Genomic DNA, 16,862 nt, shown 5'->3' on the forward strand with positions numbered 1-16,862 from the left:
GGGAACAGATGAATTTCTTTTACAAAGGATTTTTATTAATATATTTAATCTAACAAATACAGTCAGATGTTACATTGTATTGTGATCAAGAACAACTCAGGAAGGTATACATATTCAAAACAGAATATAGCTGCACATAAAGTTAAGCTAAAATAATGTAATATATGACAAAGGACACCAAAAAAAAAATCACCATAATATAAAATCATACTCGTGAACATGTGATTAAATAAATGTGTAATACATGATAAATACGTGATTATAATAAATCCCAAAATAAAAGAAAAATTATATCACAAGTCCAGTGAATGAAGTGAAAATGGTGACTTAATCAAATTCTTCTGTGCAAACAAACACCAGTGCTTGTGAACCTCCACCACACAACATATGCGCTTACCAGAGAGTAAGCGATATAGGGCCTGTAGTATTAAATCTGTGGCGTCAAATCAACCTCCAGGACATCCATGGCAGGAATCAGCTGTGGTTAAAATGACAAGCCAAACGATCCAAACTCAAAGGGCAGACCAGTAAGCAGCAATCACGATCCCAATGAAAAAAGGAAAACTCACCATAGTGTAAGTCTATAAAACACAGCTTATTTTATAAGCAAAAATATTGCACTTACATTTGTAGAAATATTAAAAGCTCGTACAGAAATTCCGGCCGGCACACACCGTCCTAGACAGCGATGACGTCAGCATGCCATCCTCCCAGGGATATGTCTGCTTTAGAGAGCCAGGCGCTTGTATCCATTTTGATAATGGCCTGGATCGCCATGTCGACAAGCATATTTCAGGGAGAAATCCTCTGATGGAATTAAAGGATTCAAACTCGGGATGTGGGAAAAATGAGGCGCAGATAGGTTGTACAAACAAATTTTACGTGAGACTGTTGTGCTCGTCTGTCGCTGGTGGTGGGAAGAGCAGGCTGAAGAACTCTGCTTTCCTGGCTGTAGCGGGTAAGGGCATGACTGTGCTTTAGTTCCACTGTTAACTTGGGGATGGTCCATCCCCTGAGGGAATGTAAGCAGCCACTCTCTGAAACCAGAGAGGGTGACGGAGGGGCAGATGTGAGGTCTTTGCTGCCGGCCTGTGACATGGCTTTGGCCGATTTGTGCCTTAGTAGTGAAGTTCTGGTTTTTGAGGTCAAAAGCTCAGTCGACCGGAAACCAGGAGGAAGAACGTCCAGCCTGGTGCAGGATGGAACTACCTGAACTCGACTGACCTAGAAGAGAAATGACAGACAACGGTGAATGGCTTCATTACATGCCATCAGGTGGTGAATGAGTGGCCGGGTCGTGCAACTTTGAGATTAGTTTATAGTGACAAGGGAAACCTTATTGGGAGGTGAAACCATGAATGGAATTTGGAGAACGGCTTGGAGAACAGTTGTTCTGAAGTTATGTGGGCCGATGTGCCTTGTTGCGACTGGATTCGAACTGGACCGTAGGGTGAGCCGTACTGAGGGGTATCCGTCAATGATGTGACAAATCATACAGTGATCTGAATTTAAAAGTGAACCGTTGCTTCGCTCAGGCAGCTGACATCAAATAACAGTAGAACATATGATGGGATAAAAGAAATGAAAAAAAATGCACGAATGACCCGACACAAAGTGACTGCTGAACCTAATGAGAACATGACAGACAATATACAAAATAAGACCACTGAATAATTGAAGTGATGGTGACATGAATCGGGGTGCCATAACTGACTAGACAGTGAACTGAACTGTGGAATATGGAATGAAGTGAGGGCAAAATTAAATGAGCGAAAATAAGCTGACACGAACCAGAATGCTGCTAAAGCGACTGGACTCAGATCGGCATGTGGGGTATATTTTTATTTTATTTCAGGTACTTGTATAGCGCTGTCAATTTACACAGCGTTTTACATATACATTGTACATTCACATCAGTCCCTACCCTCAAGGAGCTTACACTCTAAGGTCCCCAACTCACATTTATACATACTAGGGACAATGTATGCCATGATAGTGGCACGAATTGGTGTGCTGCAATTTTGCGACTGATAACGAACCAGACTGTGGAGAATGGAATGGAATGAGATGGAACAGAACGAGCTGATATGAATCGGTGCATCGCAGATGCAATTGGATTTGAATCAGAGTAAAGGGTATACAAAATAAAGATGGATGCCATGACAGACCTGAATCAGTGTGCCGTGATTGCGACTGACAGCGAACTGGATTGCGGAGCATGGCATGCAGTGACATGACTAAACTAGCCAAAATGAATCAGTGAGCCACTTATGCGACTGGATATGGCCCAGAGCATAGGGTAATGCGAACTAAAGATAGTGTTTAAGTGAAATGGGCCGACTATGTGGCGTGCAACAAAGTACGAATGAAAATACGGCTCGGTGTTTGTGCATACAAACTGAGCCACGAATTTGTGGTATTGCACGAGGCTGCATACGGAAACTTAACGAATGACTCGTAAGTTCCTTATCGGGGTTTCGGTGATGGAGGGTATCTGGCAAACAACGATGCGTGAAATGAAGAAATGCTATACAAAGCCTACCTGCGACAGTTTGAGAGACTCGATCGGAGAACCGAATGCCTCTGGAAGTTCGGACACGTAGCTCACCAACACAGAGTTGGAAGAGTCGGCCTAATGACGCAACGAATCGCACACCGAAACTTACGAAGACCACAGATGAGTGGGCTGCTTAAATACCCCCACCCTGGACTCCTCCCATAAATGCAAACCACCATACTGGATGGAAAATTTTACACACACAAAAGTGAGTACACCCCTCACATTTTTGTAAATATGATATCCTTTCAATGTGACAACACTGAAGAAATTACACTTTGCTACAATGTAAAGAAGTGAGTGTACAGCTTGTATAACAGTGTAAATTTGCTGTCCCCTCAAAATAACTCAGCCATTAACATCTAAACCGCTGGCAACAAAAGTGAGCAAACTCCTAAATGAAAATGTCCAAATTGGGCCAAAGTGTCAATATTTGTGTGGCCACCATTATTTTCCAGCACTGCATTAACCCTCTTGGGCATGGAGTTCACCAGAGCTTCACAGGTTGCCACTCAAGTCCTCTTCCACTCCTCCATGATGACATCACAGAGCTGGTGGATGTTAGAGACCTTGCACTCCTCCACCTTCACCTTGCACTCCTCCACCTTCCATTTGAGGATGCCCCAGAGGTGCTCAATAGGGTTCAGGTCTGGAAACATGCTTAGTCCATCACATTTACCCTTGGCTTCTTTAGTAAGGCAGTGGTAGATGGAGGTGTATTTGGGGTTGTTATGTTGGAATACTGCTCTGTGGCCCAGTCTTCGGAGGGAGGGGATCATGCTTGAGTATGTCACAGTACACGTTGGCATTTATGGTTCCCTCAATGAACTGTAGACAGCTCCCCAGTGCCGGCAGCACTCATGCAGCCCCAGACCATGACTTCTACCACTAAGATTGACTGTAGGCAAGACACTTGTCTTTTTACTCCTCACCTAGTTGCCACCACACATGCTTGACACTAAAACACACGCTTGACACTGAACCAAATAGGTTTATCTTGATCTCAGACCACAGGACATGGTTCCAGTAATCCACGGCCTTTGTTCGCTTGTCTTCAGCAAACTGTTTGCAGGTTCTCTTGTACATCTTTAGAAAAGACTTCCTTCTGGGATGACAGCCATGCAGACAAATTTGATACTCTGCAGCAATGCTGGCAGCACTCATACGTCTATTTCCCAAAGACAACCTCTGGATATGACAGAGCACGTGCACTAAACTTCTTTGGTCAACCATGGCGAGGCCTGTTCCGAGTGGAACCTGTCCTGTTAAACTGCAGTATGGTCCTTGACCACCATGCTGCAGCTCAGTTTCAGGGTCTTGGCAATCTTATAGCCTAGGCCAGTGATGGCGAACCTTGGCACCCCAGATGTTTTGAAACTACATTTGCCATGATGCTCATGCACTCTGCAGTGTAGTTGAGCATCATAGAAAATGTAGTTCCAAAACATCTGGGGTGCCAAGGTTCGCCATCACTGGCCTAGGCCATCTTTACGTAGAGCAACAATTTTTTTTTCAGATCCTTAGAGTTCTTTGCCATGGAGGTGCCATTTTGAACTTCTAGTGATCAGTGAGAGTGTGATAAACACCAAATTGAACACACCTGCTACCTTGTAACACTAACGATTCACATGACATCGGGGAGGGAAAATGGCTAATTGGGCTCAATTTGGACATTTTCACTTAGGGGTGTACTCACTTTTGTTGCCAGCGGTTTATACATTAACAGCTGTGTGTTGCGTTATTGAGGAGACGGCAAATTTACACTGTTATATAAGCTGTACACTCACTACTTTACAGTGTAGAAAAGTATAATTTCTTCAGTGTTGTCACATGGAAGGATAATAAAATAATTTACAAAACTGAGGGGGAAAAAAGAGATATTTTTGTTATCTACCTATAAGTATATTCATGGACAATCAGCTTTTATTCCTTGCTCATTAGGGTGTATGTTGCCTTGATTATGATGCCTTAATTCTAATTATATCCTGTAGTAGGAAATTCTATGTTGTCTCGGCTAGTAGCTCTTGGATCTTTACTGCCATGTGCGCTAAACCTTGAATATGTATACCTTCCTGACTTGTTCTTGATCACCACACAATGTAACATCTGTTGACATTTGTTGGATTGAATTTTAATAAAATCCTTTGTAAAAGAAATTCAGCTGTTGCCCGCTGAACCAGCCAAATTTTAAATGTCAACCATCTATGGCAAGCTTAAAATCAAAATGGCATTCTGGCTATGCAAATAACTAGTAGCTGACTGGTAGTTGAACAGCATTTCAAATACAAATATTGTCAGATGAAATGTGTGCAAATTCACCAACTAAAATGCCATAAAAAATTCATTTTAATCCATTCCACCAAAGGATGTATAGTTCCATTGAAATTGTCCATAAGCACTTTTTTATAGAAGCTATGGCTTGCATATGCTGCACTGATCTGAAACTACTGTATGCAGTTTGGATTAAATGGCTCGATAAGCTGGATGTGTACCATAATCGAGTTCTGGATGTACATTTGGCTACAAGGAAAGAAATGAGAGATATCGAAAAATGTTGAAACATTTTAATTTGATCAGTGGCTGCAGGAGTCCTCGGTGTCGAGATTATAAAAGCACAGCAGGATTCGTCTAGCCACCTTGATTGCATGAATGGGTCACATGCCAAAGAAAGGGCATTACTGTACTTCCAAGATCATCCCTGGGAGCTCCACCTTCTCAAGCTGACAAAACCCCTCCCCCTTTAGCTCTCCTATACTGGAGCCACCAAGTGTATACTGACCTTCAATGGACCACACAAATTGTTAGATTTCAGACATTTAGGCTGGCAGTTTCTCAAAAAATATATTTTATTGCAATTTGCAGACAAAAAAAAAAAAAAAGACCAAAGGGCATTTTGCTATATCTGCCTCGAGTTCTGCTTTACAGGTCTGGATGTACAAGATGCTTATTTACCTTTTTCAGCATATGGTATCTTGGTGCACTTTCCATCTTTTCCACGGAACTGCCAGCCATGAAATGGGCACTCTATGCAATCTCCAACTACTCTGCCTCCCACAGCAAGATTGGCGCCAAGATGAGGGCAGTAGGCATCCACAACATACACACTGCCGCACGCAGTTCGGTATACTGCCACCTGCTCACCTGCAAGAGAAAAACAAGAAATCAGAATCATAGCACAGAAGGAAAATTTAAAACTGAAAAAAAGATTATAAACCTCATGATTAGACACTCAACATATGGACCGCCAGTATATTCAAATAGTTGAATTGACAATATATAGCTGCCAGTATCAATATTAATAGCAAATTACCTGCATAACAGCCTGTGGTTGAGACCTCACTTAATACTTTAATTTTTAAAGTAATATTATGGAGAATTGTAATGAGGCTAAAGATGGTTTCGAAAACCATTTGTATTTTTGCTACTTTTTGTACATGAACAGCATAGGATTGAATGCAGACACTGGAGACCATTATTACTGGATATACCATCCAGACAAAAGACTTGAGATGTAAAGCATTTTAGTTGAAAGTGAGGCATAAAAAAAAAAAAAAAAAAAAAAATCAGGAAGTATCCTTATGTTGCTGCAGCATTGCTTTGATGCGGAAGCTTTCCTCCACTGACTCTAAGACCATGAACCAAGCGATCACGTGCTAGCTGATCGCTCAGTTCTCACTGAGCAGAGTGGTGACTGGCTCTCTAGCGCTAACTGTGGAGGGGGTGGGATTGACTGGCTCAGGCTCTCATTGGCATGCCAAGAGGCTTAGCCAGCTGCCAGACAGGCATCTGGGTGGATCCAGACAATTGTCGGGATCCTTGTAGCGCCTGGATCAGCTCTGATGTCAGACAGTTGGCTTCAGTCCGCCATTGGGTGAATCTGGGACACAGGAGTGCAGAAATAAAATGCACTTCTGTGACCCATATGAGAAGTATGGCTAAAACAAGCTTTGGCCATACTCTTTGAAATAAAACGGGTTTATATATACTTACTTCATGTAATAGAATATTGCACAGGGTGGCCCCTTACCTTTTCAGCCCCATGTTCTATGGGGGCACATGTGTGGGTCCACTTCTGAGCTGGGCCTGTCCATAGACAACACAGGTCAGGCCCACCCCAGCCCGTGACATGAAGTCTAAGAAGCAGCACAGTGATGGGCTTTATCTGTCACTCTCTTTGTCAGCATGCTTTGTGTCAGCACATGAACTAAATTGGCTCCTTGTGCTGCTTCTTTACACTACCGCCCCGCTGAACAAGGACTGCAAAAAGCTGAAATTAGGTCAAATCCAGGTACTTTCACCTATTTACTGAAGAACAGCATAAATGGTTGTCATTTTTAATGTGCTTACCATTCAATAAAAAAGTGTTGACACCTATTGTGTCTTAATTCAACTATATATAAATCTTAAATTGTGAGATACAGATTTTCTTATGCTCATCACTTTGACAAAGGGGATTGACTGGTACAACCCAAAATTCCAAAAATGTTGTTAGGACACTGTAAAATCTACATAAAACCAGTATGCAATGACTTGCAAATCCCAAACCCCTAATTTTATTCACAATAGAAAACATTAAATGAAAAGGTCCAATTTTAAGATAACCATTTTAAAATTGATGGCAGCAACATCTCAAAGTTGGGACAGGGCAACAAAGCTGACAAAGTGGTATGAACAAGAGCTGGAAGAAGGTTTTTCAACTATTTCGATTAATTAGCTGTTAACAGGTCAGTAGCATGACTGGGTATAGAAAGAGTAAAGAGCAGAGTGTCAGAACTAAATCGGCAGAGGTTCACCAATCTGAAAAGATGTGTCTAAAAATTGTTAAACAATTTCATAATGTTCCTCAAACTGCAAACGACTTTAAATCTAATCTACAGTACATATCAAAAGATTCTCTGAATCTGGAGAAATCTCTGCACAAGGGACACAATATTGGATGCACGTGATCTTCAGGCCCTCAGATGGCACTGCATTAAATGTGGGCATGATTCTGTGATGGACATCAATGCATGAACTCAGTAATACTTTCACAAATCACTGAACACAGTCTGCCAAAAAGGTCAGACATGATCAGACATACTGCGGTCTTCTCATTTAAAATGTTGGCAAACTATTCTGTGGTCAGATAAAATCAGAATGAGGAACCCTTTGGCAACAATTTGCATTAGAGCATATGAAATGGGCAGCTTGCACATCTGGAAAGGGGGACACAATGCTGAAAGATATTTCCAGGTTTTTGATCAGCATTTGTTCTTATCCAGACGTCTCTCAGGAAAGGCCTTGGAAATTGCAGCAGGACCATGCTAAACCACACACGGCATCTATGACAACAACCACATACTGCATCTATGACTAAATGGCTTTGTAGCAAAAGAGTCTGGATTCTTAACTGGCCTGGCTGTAGTCCACCAATTATAAATATTTGGCGCATCTTCTAGCACACTCCTCTCTCAAAACCCTAGCGACTGATCTTGGCGTGTCGGAGGTGGGCTCAATTGCATACTCATCATGCTCTCTGTAAGTGGTGAGATAGAATACAGGAGAGTGGCACAGACTTTGCAGAATATCAAACTGCATGACAATACTTACAAGATGTTGAAATACAATATTTACTTCTGCATTTGACAGTTTTGACTTTATTCATAAGTTAAAATTACTGTAAACCTGTCAGTATGTAAAACTGGCATCAAATGAAATGCAGGCACACTGAAGCTCTATCCGTGGAGTATTTTACAACATGGCTTCAATTGAATATTAAGATTATGCAAGTTCTAACAGTTTTCAGTAAGTCTTATCTGTCCACTTATCTATCTGGTGTATAAAAGTAGGTCAGGCAATAGCTGCAGGGACTGCAAGTTTATATTAGATGGGTTCTATACAGAAGGTATATAAAGCGACTAATAGTTGTTGCTGTAATCACTTTAATATATTTTACCTCCCTTTGCAAGGTGGTAGGCAGATCTGCAAATCAGCCCTTAACTGGATATTGCCCAAAGAATGATTCTGTTCTCATTTGTACAGAAAGCCTTTGCAGAACTCTTATTCTTGCAAGCATTTTACTGTGCCCGAAGATTCCCTATAAAGAGACCCCATCATCAACTTAACAAGGAGTGTCAACTTACTGTGCTGCCCCAGCTCCTCCACCCCTCTCCTCATCTCCCTACATAACTTAAGTGGCAGTTCTGACTGACAGCATCCCATCCAAGATGGTGGGGCCAGGCAGCAGTTCCAGAATTTGTCCACACAAGGGAGGCTTTTACAGATAAACACGCACAAAAACACATTAAATGTGCATATAGCAATATCAGAATTTTCTGTTTAAATTAAGGTCTAGGAAGGAAAGGGAATCGTGGCCTGTACCAGGCTTTAAAATAAGCTGGCACCATCATGCTATAACCAATCACGGAAGCTGTAACAAGTGAATTACATGTCCTAAATGCCATCTACGATGAATACATTTTCAGTGGTTGAAAATGTCCTAGTCTAGCTCACATCATCTCTGGCATTAGGCCGCAGAGGTGATGAAATCATTGCCCCCGATTAGTTATTGTCCACAAGCAGACAGCAGTTACTGTATTTATCGGCGTATAACACTTCCCCCCCTAAAATCAGGGGGAAATCGGTGGTGCGTGTTATACACCGATTCCCCATGATTCCTAACCTTCTCTGCCGCTCTCGGCGGCTTTCAGATATTTTCGCCCGTATTCGGCCGTTCTCTGTGGCTTTTGGAAAGCCGAGAATGGCCAAGTGCGGCCGAAAATAGCCGAGAACGGCCGAAAATACCCGAAAGCTGCCGAGAACAAGCGCCGCCGAGATACACAGGACATCCGCTCTATCTCGGCGGCACCATTTTTAAAAATGACAAAGACACTGACAAGGCTACAAACGACACTGACAAGGCTGCATTGATGGGCATTTAAATGCAACTTTTTTCCTTAAACTTCCCTCCTAAAAAATCTTTTCTTTTAAATTCCCTCCTAAACTTGCGCACGTGTTATACGCCAATACGGTAAGTCTTTTTGCCAAGCACACGAGAATCATTTGCAATATATTTGAGCTCTTTTAGCCCTACTTTTTTTCCATAAAAATCGTTCTAAGGAAAGCAAAAGGAATACAACACCCATGGACATTTGTTTGAAAGTAAAAAAAAAAGTGTACAGTGAAATTTTCCCAAATAACCCCACAGCAGTATAAATAACTCCTTTTATCACTGCTAGCAGGACAAGTAGAGATTGCTTGCAAAGATAGGAGCATAGAATGAAAAAGAAAAGAAAAAAAAAAAACACAAAACAAACGTGCAATATACACCATTTCACCACATTTTGAGGTTAGCCAAGGCTACATTCTGTACACCTGGAACCGGTTCCACCAGAAATTCTGACCACAGGACAAAGGTTACTACAATACAAGAGGCCAGCTTGTGTAATGTTACACTCAGTTACGGAACATCCCTTAGTTAATTGTTCGGAAACCGTGGAAAGGTTTGGAACCTTGTCACTATGGTCCTGTCGTATCCAAAATTTGAGACAAAAAATAAATAAGTCCTTTTCAAGCCTATTCATACAAGCATTAAATGGTCATTCTATACAAAACAGATTGCTACATTTCAGTAGATGCTCCTACTCTCCCTTCTGGATTTTTAGTATATTTAAAAGATGCAAACAGGTCTGGAGTACCCAATAGTTGACTAAACAAATCCCAGGTGGTCAGGAATAGTCAAGAATTACATCAGGAACCTTCTGTCCAGTGCAGGCGTTTTTTTGCACACAAATCTTCCATTGCAAATAAGTTTCAAGAGGAGGGCTATACTTTTTTCCACCATTGGTACAGGGTTCGACAACTTTACATAAGCTCTTCCTGCACATTGAATCTTTGTCAGAGGTAAAAGGGAGGGCATATATTCTAGCAATGTCCGAAAAGTCACCATTTTTGGGACCGAGGCCTCCAGTTGGTACTTAAGCTCACATCAGTGAAGCTGCGGTCTCGCCCTATGAGTTACTTCACCTCAATAGTGGCCCACTTTCAAAGTTCTAATCCTCATTTCCGTGCCAAATTCAGCCAGGGCTTGCGTACTGGCTTTAGGGAAACTTGTCATGCCTCCAATGTCCAAAATCAATGACAATGAACACATGGAATGCCTCTCACAGCTTCTTTCCACCATAGCAAAAGGTTTGCGACACATCATACCCATGGTCAATCTTTTTATGCTACCTCTTATCAGGAGTTGATAGACCAGCAACACTGCCTAGAGAGTTCTAATTGGGCCAAAATGTGTATGTTTTATTCCATGCAGATCTGGGTTCCCTATTGGCGAACCCCCCTCCCCCTTTCGCTCCTTTTGCTTTTCTCCTGCTTTTTGTTTGTGCCCTCTTAGCAATTTGTTAAAAATTTGGTCAAAAGGTATGAACACAGGTCTCTGGCAGGCAACTTATGAATGAATTGCACTCGTCGCTAAATTGATCTCCGTTTTGTTTTTCTGGGAACTTTTCATGGGCATCTGATAGAATGCCAACACTGTTGGCTCTTGGCCTTTTGAGCTTTATATGAGTTGCTGTATTGATTGTACCATTACTCTTCAGCGGTGTGTGAACTGCCTTATCCATATTGCGGTGTCTGTAAAACCCTTCACACATGGGAGGTCTCAGTTTCAAAAATCTCTCTCACAAATTTTAGACTCTGCATGCCAGGCTTCACCTAAACCATCACTTTTGGACACATTTACATCTTAAAGTGCTCTGAGAATGTTCACTACAGCCACAAAATTTTAATAAGTGGTTCCACCACATTATTAAACCTAGTGGTTCAATATCCTCAGTGTTTGGATTGTCAACTAGGAAACTGGAGGCTACAACATCTACTGGTGAACCCACAAGCCTCTCAAAGCCAAGAAAGTGTTGAAGACAACCCCTACCCCACCCTACACCTGGGCTATACGGTGTTCATGTTATTAAGCCTGCTGCCAATCTAAACTAGTTGAGGGCCACAATGAAGTCCAAGGACTTGCCAAACTGGCTGACTGCAGAACAGATTTCAGAAGGTAATAGCATGCCAAGGGCCAAAAGCTGAAGGGTGCAAAGAGTAATGCAATTTTCAATCACATCCCAACTACTGTGTTAACATGGAGTTTTCAAGGACAACCCCTGAGAGAAAAAAAATAAAAAATAAAAAAGGGACAGAGGGATTTGGTCCAAGACATACAGCCTGGAGCCATGCTGATTTATTGTAAACTATTGGGCTAAATGCAAATATTCAACAGTAGATGAGGTGAATCTACCCTCCAAAATGACTTAATTTAGGAATCAGTCCATCCAATGCCAAGTTAAGGATCAGAAAACTTCATGGGGATCCCATATTCAATCATTTGCTATATGATCACAATTCGTTCAATAAAGTCAATAACACTAACGTTTGCTGGTCTATTGAATTTTCTTAATTGTTGCCTTCCTTTGATTAATCACACAATCGTAAAGTCAAGCAAATGCTGGTTTGACAACTGCTAACCAGCGACTGAGATTGCAACACCTAACTGCTTTTCACAACCATTACACAGAATTGCATTTTCATCACTGGATTCTAAATGTAATACTAGTGCAGCAAGAGTGAGGTGTGCTGGGTTTTGTAACAGAAGGGATTTCTAGCAAAGTGTTTTTATCAGATTCCCAGAAAAATAAAAATCAAGGAGCCCACTGCAAGGAACAGAAAATGCAAAGTAGCTATAAAAAAGAAAAAAAAAAAAAAGTCATTTTTTTCCTATAAGTGGTTTGAGCAATCCGAACCTTGTCAGAGAACAAGGCCATGGTCACAAGCTGAAAATGAAGAAATCGGCAGGCCGGTTAGACCTAGAGAAGGTTTTCTCCTGGTGAAAGGCAATTATTTCAATGATTTCATAAGCCAGGGGTCAGCAAACTTTTCCACTTAAGGGCAATGTGAATTAGAGGTCGACCCATATATTGGCCGATATTTGGCATTTAATTAATCGGCATCGGCCAATTGTGCTGTTAAAAAAGGCCGATGATATATTTAGCGCGACTTGCAAATGACTTCAGTAATAGAAGTCAATGTAGGTTGCCTGAAGACAGCAGTGAAGTGACTTGATCAAAGAGATACAATGTTTACACTTCTGAATGAATTCAACTCAGTGTGTAGAAGTTCTCAGTTTAACCATTTAACGACTAAATCTTTTTTGACACTTGATGCTTACAAATAAAAATCCTGTATTTTCTGCTAGAAATTCACTTAGAACCCCTAAAACACATTTTTAGCAGAGATCCTAGGGAATAAAATAGCGGTTGTTGCAATATTTTATGTCACACGGTATTTGCGCAGCGGTCTTTCAAACGCAATTTTGGAAAAAATACAGATAAAAAATTAAACAGTAAAAAGTTAGCCCATTTTTTTCATCCAAAAGTTTTGATTACCTGTTTTTGTATGTATATATATATATATATATATATATATATATATATATATATATATATATATATATATATATATATATATATATATATATATATATATATATATATATATATATATATATAAAATCTAAATTATACATACAAGTGAACTGATTGGATGTTTGTTTTGTTTAATAAATGTTTAAATGTAAGACATTTTCTGTATCACTTAAGACTGCTTTCACAATGGAGTGGGCTGCAAGTTTTAGCGGCACACTTATAATCCAGCTAGCGGCCGAGGAAGGGGTTAAATGTGCCCGTGAAGTGCCGCTGCCAAATCGCATTGCAGGTGCTTCGGCAGCGGTGCAGGAGCAGTATACACTGCTCCAAAGATGCTGCTTGCAGGACTTAACATCCTGCCAGTGCATCTCCTCAGTGTGAAAGCACTCGGGCTTCCACAGACTGCAGGGGAACGGTTTTGCAGGCACTTTACAGGTGCTATTTTTAGCCCAAAAGCACCTGAAAAACGCCCCAGTGTGAAAGGTGTGTTAGATTTTATGAGATGAATAATCGGCCTAACATATCGGCCCAAAAAAAAAAAAAAATAGGCATCATATATATCGGCCATCGGCCGTGGCGATTTCTAAATATCGGTTTCAGCATCGGCCAGAGAAAAACCCATATTGGTCGACTTCTAATGTGAATGCATGGAGGGCCGCATTCACCTGCTAATAAATGGCAGCCAGGTTTGTTCCTTTTAGGTCCTGTTTCCAAAGGCAACCATAACTGTAAATAACACGAACGACTTGTTTAGCTAGATTAGCCTGTCTAGATCCTTCGCTCACTGTCTAAATGAAGGCTCAAAACCACTTTTACACAAGCTTTACAACTACATGTCCTGAATATGCACTCAGACTTTCATCCAGCGTTCACGGTTACTAATGGAATATGATGGCCAAATAGTTTACAGCACAATAAAACTGGCTCACTTGTTAAGGACACAGTAGCCTAAGGCTGTTCTCTTCAGAGGGCGAAAAAAGCAAACCCATTACAAAAAAGCGACCCTTACTGTACAAAATTTGCAGAAATAAAGCCATAAGAGGCCAACTATAACCTTAATTTCTTCAGCATTTCAAAATATTTCCACGCAAAAATGCAAAAGTACAGAATTGCAAGGCATGAGACTTAGATTGAGCTTTAACCTAAACTTACAACCATCTAAGAATTGGTAAGCTGCAATGTTTGCTTTTAAGCCTGCTTTAAGGTCTAGGATTGCATTAGTTTAATTTATGCTTTTCTTGTATTTTCATCTGGTGCTCAATCAGTAAGATCCCTTTCCCATTGATGCACCATTCCAGCAGGACAAAAGTGCATTGAAATGATTTGCCTTTAAATTCTTTTATACTTTTCACATTGCTACACTGCATAGAGCTTTTTTAAAAAAGTGCAAAGAAGCACCTTTCATTGACATCAATGGGAAATAAAAAGAATGCAACGCACCCAAAGTTCCTTTTTAGGTGCATTTTTGGAGTCATTACCTGGTTAAGGCTCTATTCCCACTTGTATGCCTCCAAAGTTGCATGACTTTGTCGTGCAACTTTGGATGGATTGTGACTTGGATACAACTGGCTTTGATCAATGATTAACTGTTGCACTGTATAACATTCAGGTACAACTTTCAGGCAACTTTAGGGTTAACATTGAAGTCTATGGCCCTCAAGTTGTATGAAAGTTAGACCATGATCTACTTTGAAGTCATTGCAATTTTAAGTTGTAAATATAGGAATGGTTATCATCTGAATATATATTAGGGAATGGCTTGTCATGTGACTTTCATGTACAAAGTCGCATGACAAGTCGCAAAAGTGTGGATGGAGCGATCACCTGCCAGCATCCTTAACACGTGAACAGCTGATTGTTAAGGAGCCACCACATGCTGGCTTCCTTAAGCTGGGAGAAAACAGTGAATATTCCTACCGGCTATAGCAGCTGCTAGTGATAATCACAGGTAAAACCCAGCAGACCAGTTCTACCCAAGTTGATCAATCAACTTGGTACATTCAGTCTGCCCATACATGGTTCGAAACTTAGCTGGTTCAGCAGGAACCTTGAGATTCGAACAGTATGCCCTGCCTAATACAGAAATTGCGTTACTGGCTAGGTCACCTGGTTGAAAAAACACTAAACCACCAATGCAGCCACCATATCCAACGATTGGTAAACTGCTAAATTACAGTTTTTGGTTCTGGGTTTAATATTGCTTAAAAATAGACCTCAACTAAAAAAGGCCACTGGGTTCCACATTTCCGACTTTGGCAGGGGCATAGATATGTTGCTGCAATGTGAGCACCCTGTATTCATAGCGTATTGATGCAGAGGGTATGGAAACACTGCCCTCCATATCATCCGAGACACCCACAGCCAGGAAGAGTGAAAGACCCAGCATGTCAGCAAAAGACATTAGAGAAAAAGCAAAAGCATAAAATACAGCTGCCGGAGGGACACCAAATCTTTAGCTGCAGGTAAACAGACATTTAGGAGCAGTTGGGTATTTTCTTCAACTGCTCCTGAACTCTTATTAGTACATGTACACAGGTCCGTTTCTAGGCAGTGGAGGCTTTTTTTGGAACCCAAAAAAACTGCGTTCAGAAGCTGTGTTTAGATGCATTTGAAGCGCCAAATGCAGATAAACGCAGCTATCCGCATAATTTTCTACATCTTTGGAGCCTCAGCAAAAGCATTAGGAGCATTTACACATGCTCATCATGGGATCCATATTAACAAACCAACGAAAAAAAACAGCTAGCTACAAGCACACTGCTTTCTCAGCTGCTACTCACTGTTCTCACAGAATGGCTGAAATAGGTGACTTGTTTTTAGTGCTTTATGATCATTTGATTAGAAACAGCCGGTAACAATCGCATGTAAAATCTGGAAGGCTGGTTGTAGTCAAGTTTATCAACTTGGTACATTCAGCCTGCCCATACCTGGTTCCTATCTTGTCCAGCTGCAGAAGTTGCTGAGATTCAAACCATCTATGGCTGGCTTAAGGCAGCTCAGACAAGTCATTTTCTCATTCAACCAGCTGAATGAAAAACTGCCTCTATTCCGCCTTCCACACTTGGTGTGGATGGGGGAATCTTCTTTGCTGAGCTATTATATTTTGATCGCTGTTGGCTACAGCCTGTAGTGCCGATCGTGCAGGGAAAATCCGACAGGGCGGTTGTACAGAAGTTGATCAGTAGACTGACCTCCCTGCCCACATGGATCTAATTTCGGTCAGTCCATGCTGAACCAGAATTTTGACCCATGTATGGCCAGCTCAAAGGAGTTGTAATGGCAGAAGAAAAAAAACCTTGTGTATAGCAGCACCCCCCCAATTACTTACCCGAGTCCCATCTCTCACCAGCAACTCTTGTCCACAAATGGTCCAAGCCGTCCAGGACACTCCTGATAGGCAGCAGTGGTGCCATTGATTCCCACGGCTGTCAAAGTCAGTCAGCCGAACACTATTGCAATTTTTTCAGTATTTACAGGTTAAGCGCTGCATTTTTTTTTTCTATTGTTATTGTGCCCAGTATCTGGGGTTATGGTGTTCAGCTGCTGATTTTTTTTTATTGAGTTTTGCCAAGCGCGGATTTTTTCTACCTAGTCAGCTGAACATGGGGGAGAGGGGGTGGGGTCGGGTCAGGCTCCTGTAAGAGCAGTAAAGATGTGGAATTCTCTCTATGTATGTAACCAAGTCTGAATGGAATAATGGAGCTGGGACTCGGCTCCAGTGCCCCCATAGGAAGCTGCTGGACTGAGGGGGCACTCGATAAGAGGGAGGGGCCAGGAGCAGCAAAGAGGGAGCCGAGAAATAAGAGGATCTGGGCTGCTTCTGTGCAATAACCAACTGCACAGAGGTG

At 41.4% G+C, this 16,862-nt stretch overlaps 1 protein-coding gene across 1 annotated transcript in view; it reads right to left on the reverse strand.

Annotated features, from left to right (window-relative positions):
* The window catches only part of LOC143974379 (cholesterol 7-desaturase nvd-like), a 55,255-nt gene that overhangs the window by 26,489 nt on the left and 11,904 nt on the right, over positions 1-16,862 (reverse strand). Inside the window, exon 2 of the mRNA XM_077475679.1 lies at positions 5,510-5,698. Coding sequence (XP_077331805.1) covers positions 5,510-5,698 — 189 coding nt within the window. The remainder of the gene's footprint in view (positions 1-5,509; positions 5,699-16,862) is intronic.

Source organism: Lithobates pipiens, unplaced genomic scaffold (assembly GCF_037356315.1).
Source record: "Lithobates pipiens isolate NorthernLeopardFrog02 unplaced genomic scaffold, aLitPip1_a1.2 Scaffold_1, whole genome shotgun sequence".
NCBI lineage: Eukaryota > Metazoa > Chordata > Amphibia > Anura > Ranidae > Lithobates > Lithobates pipiens.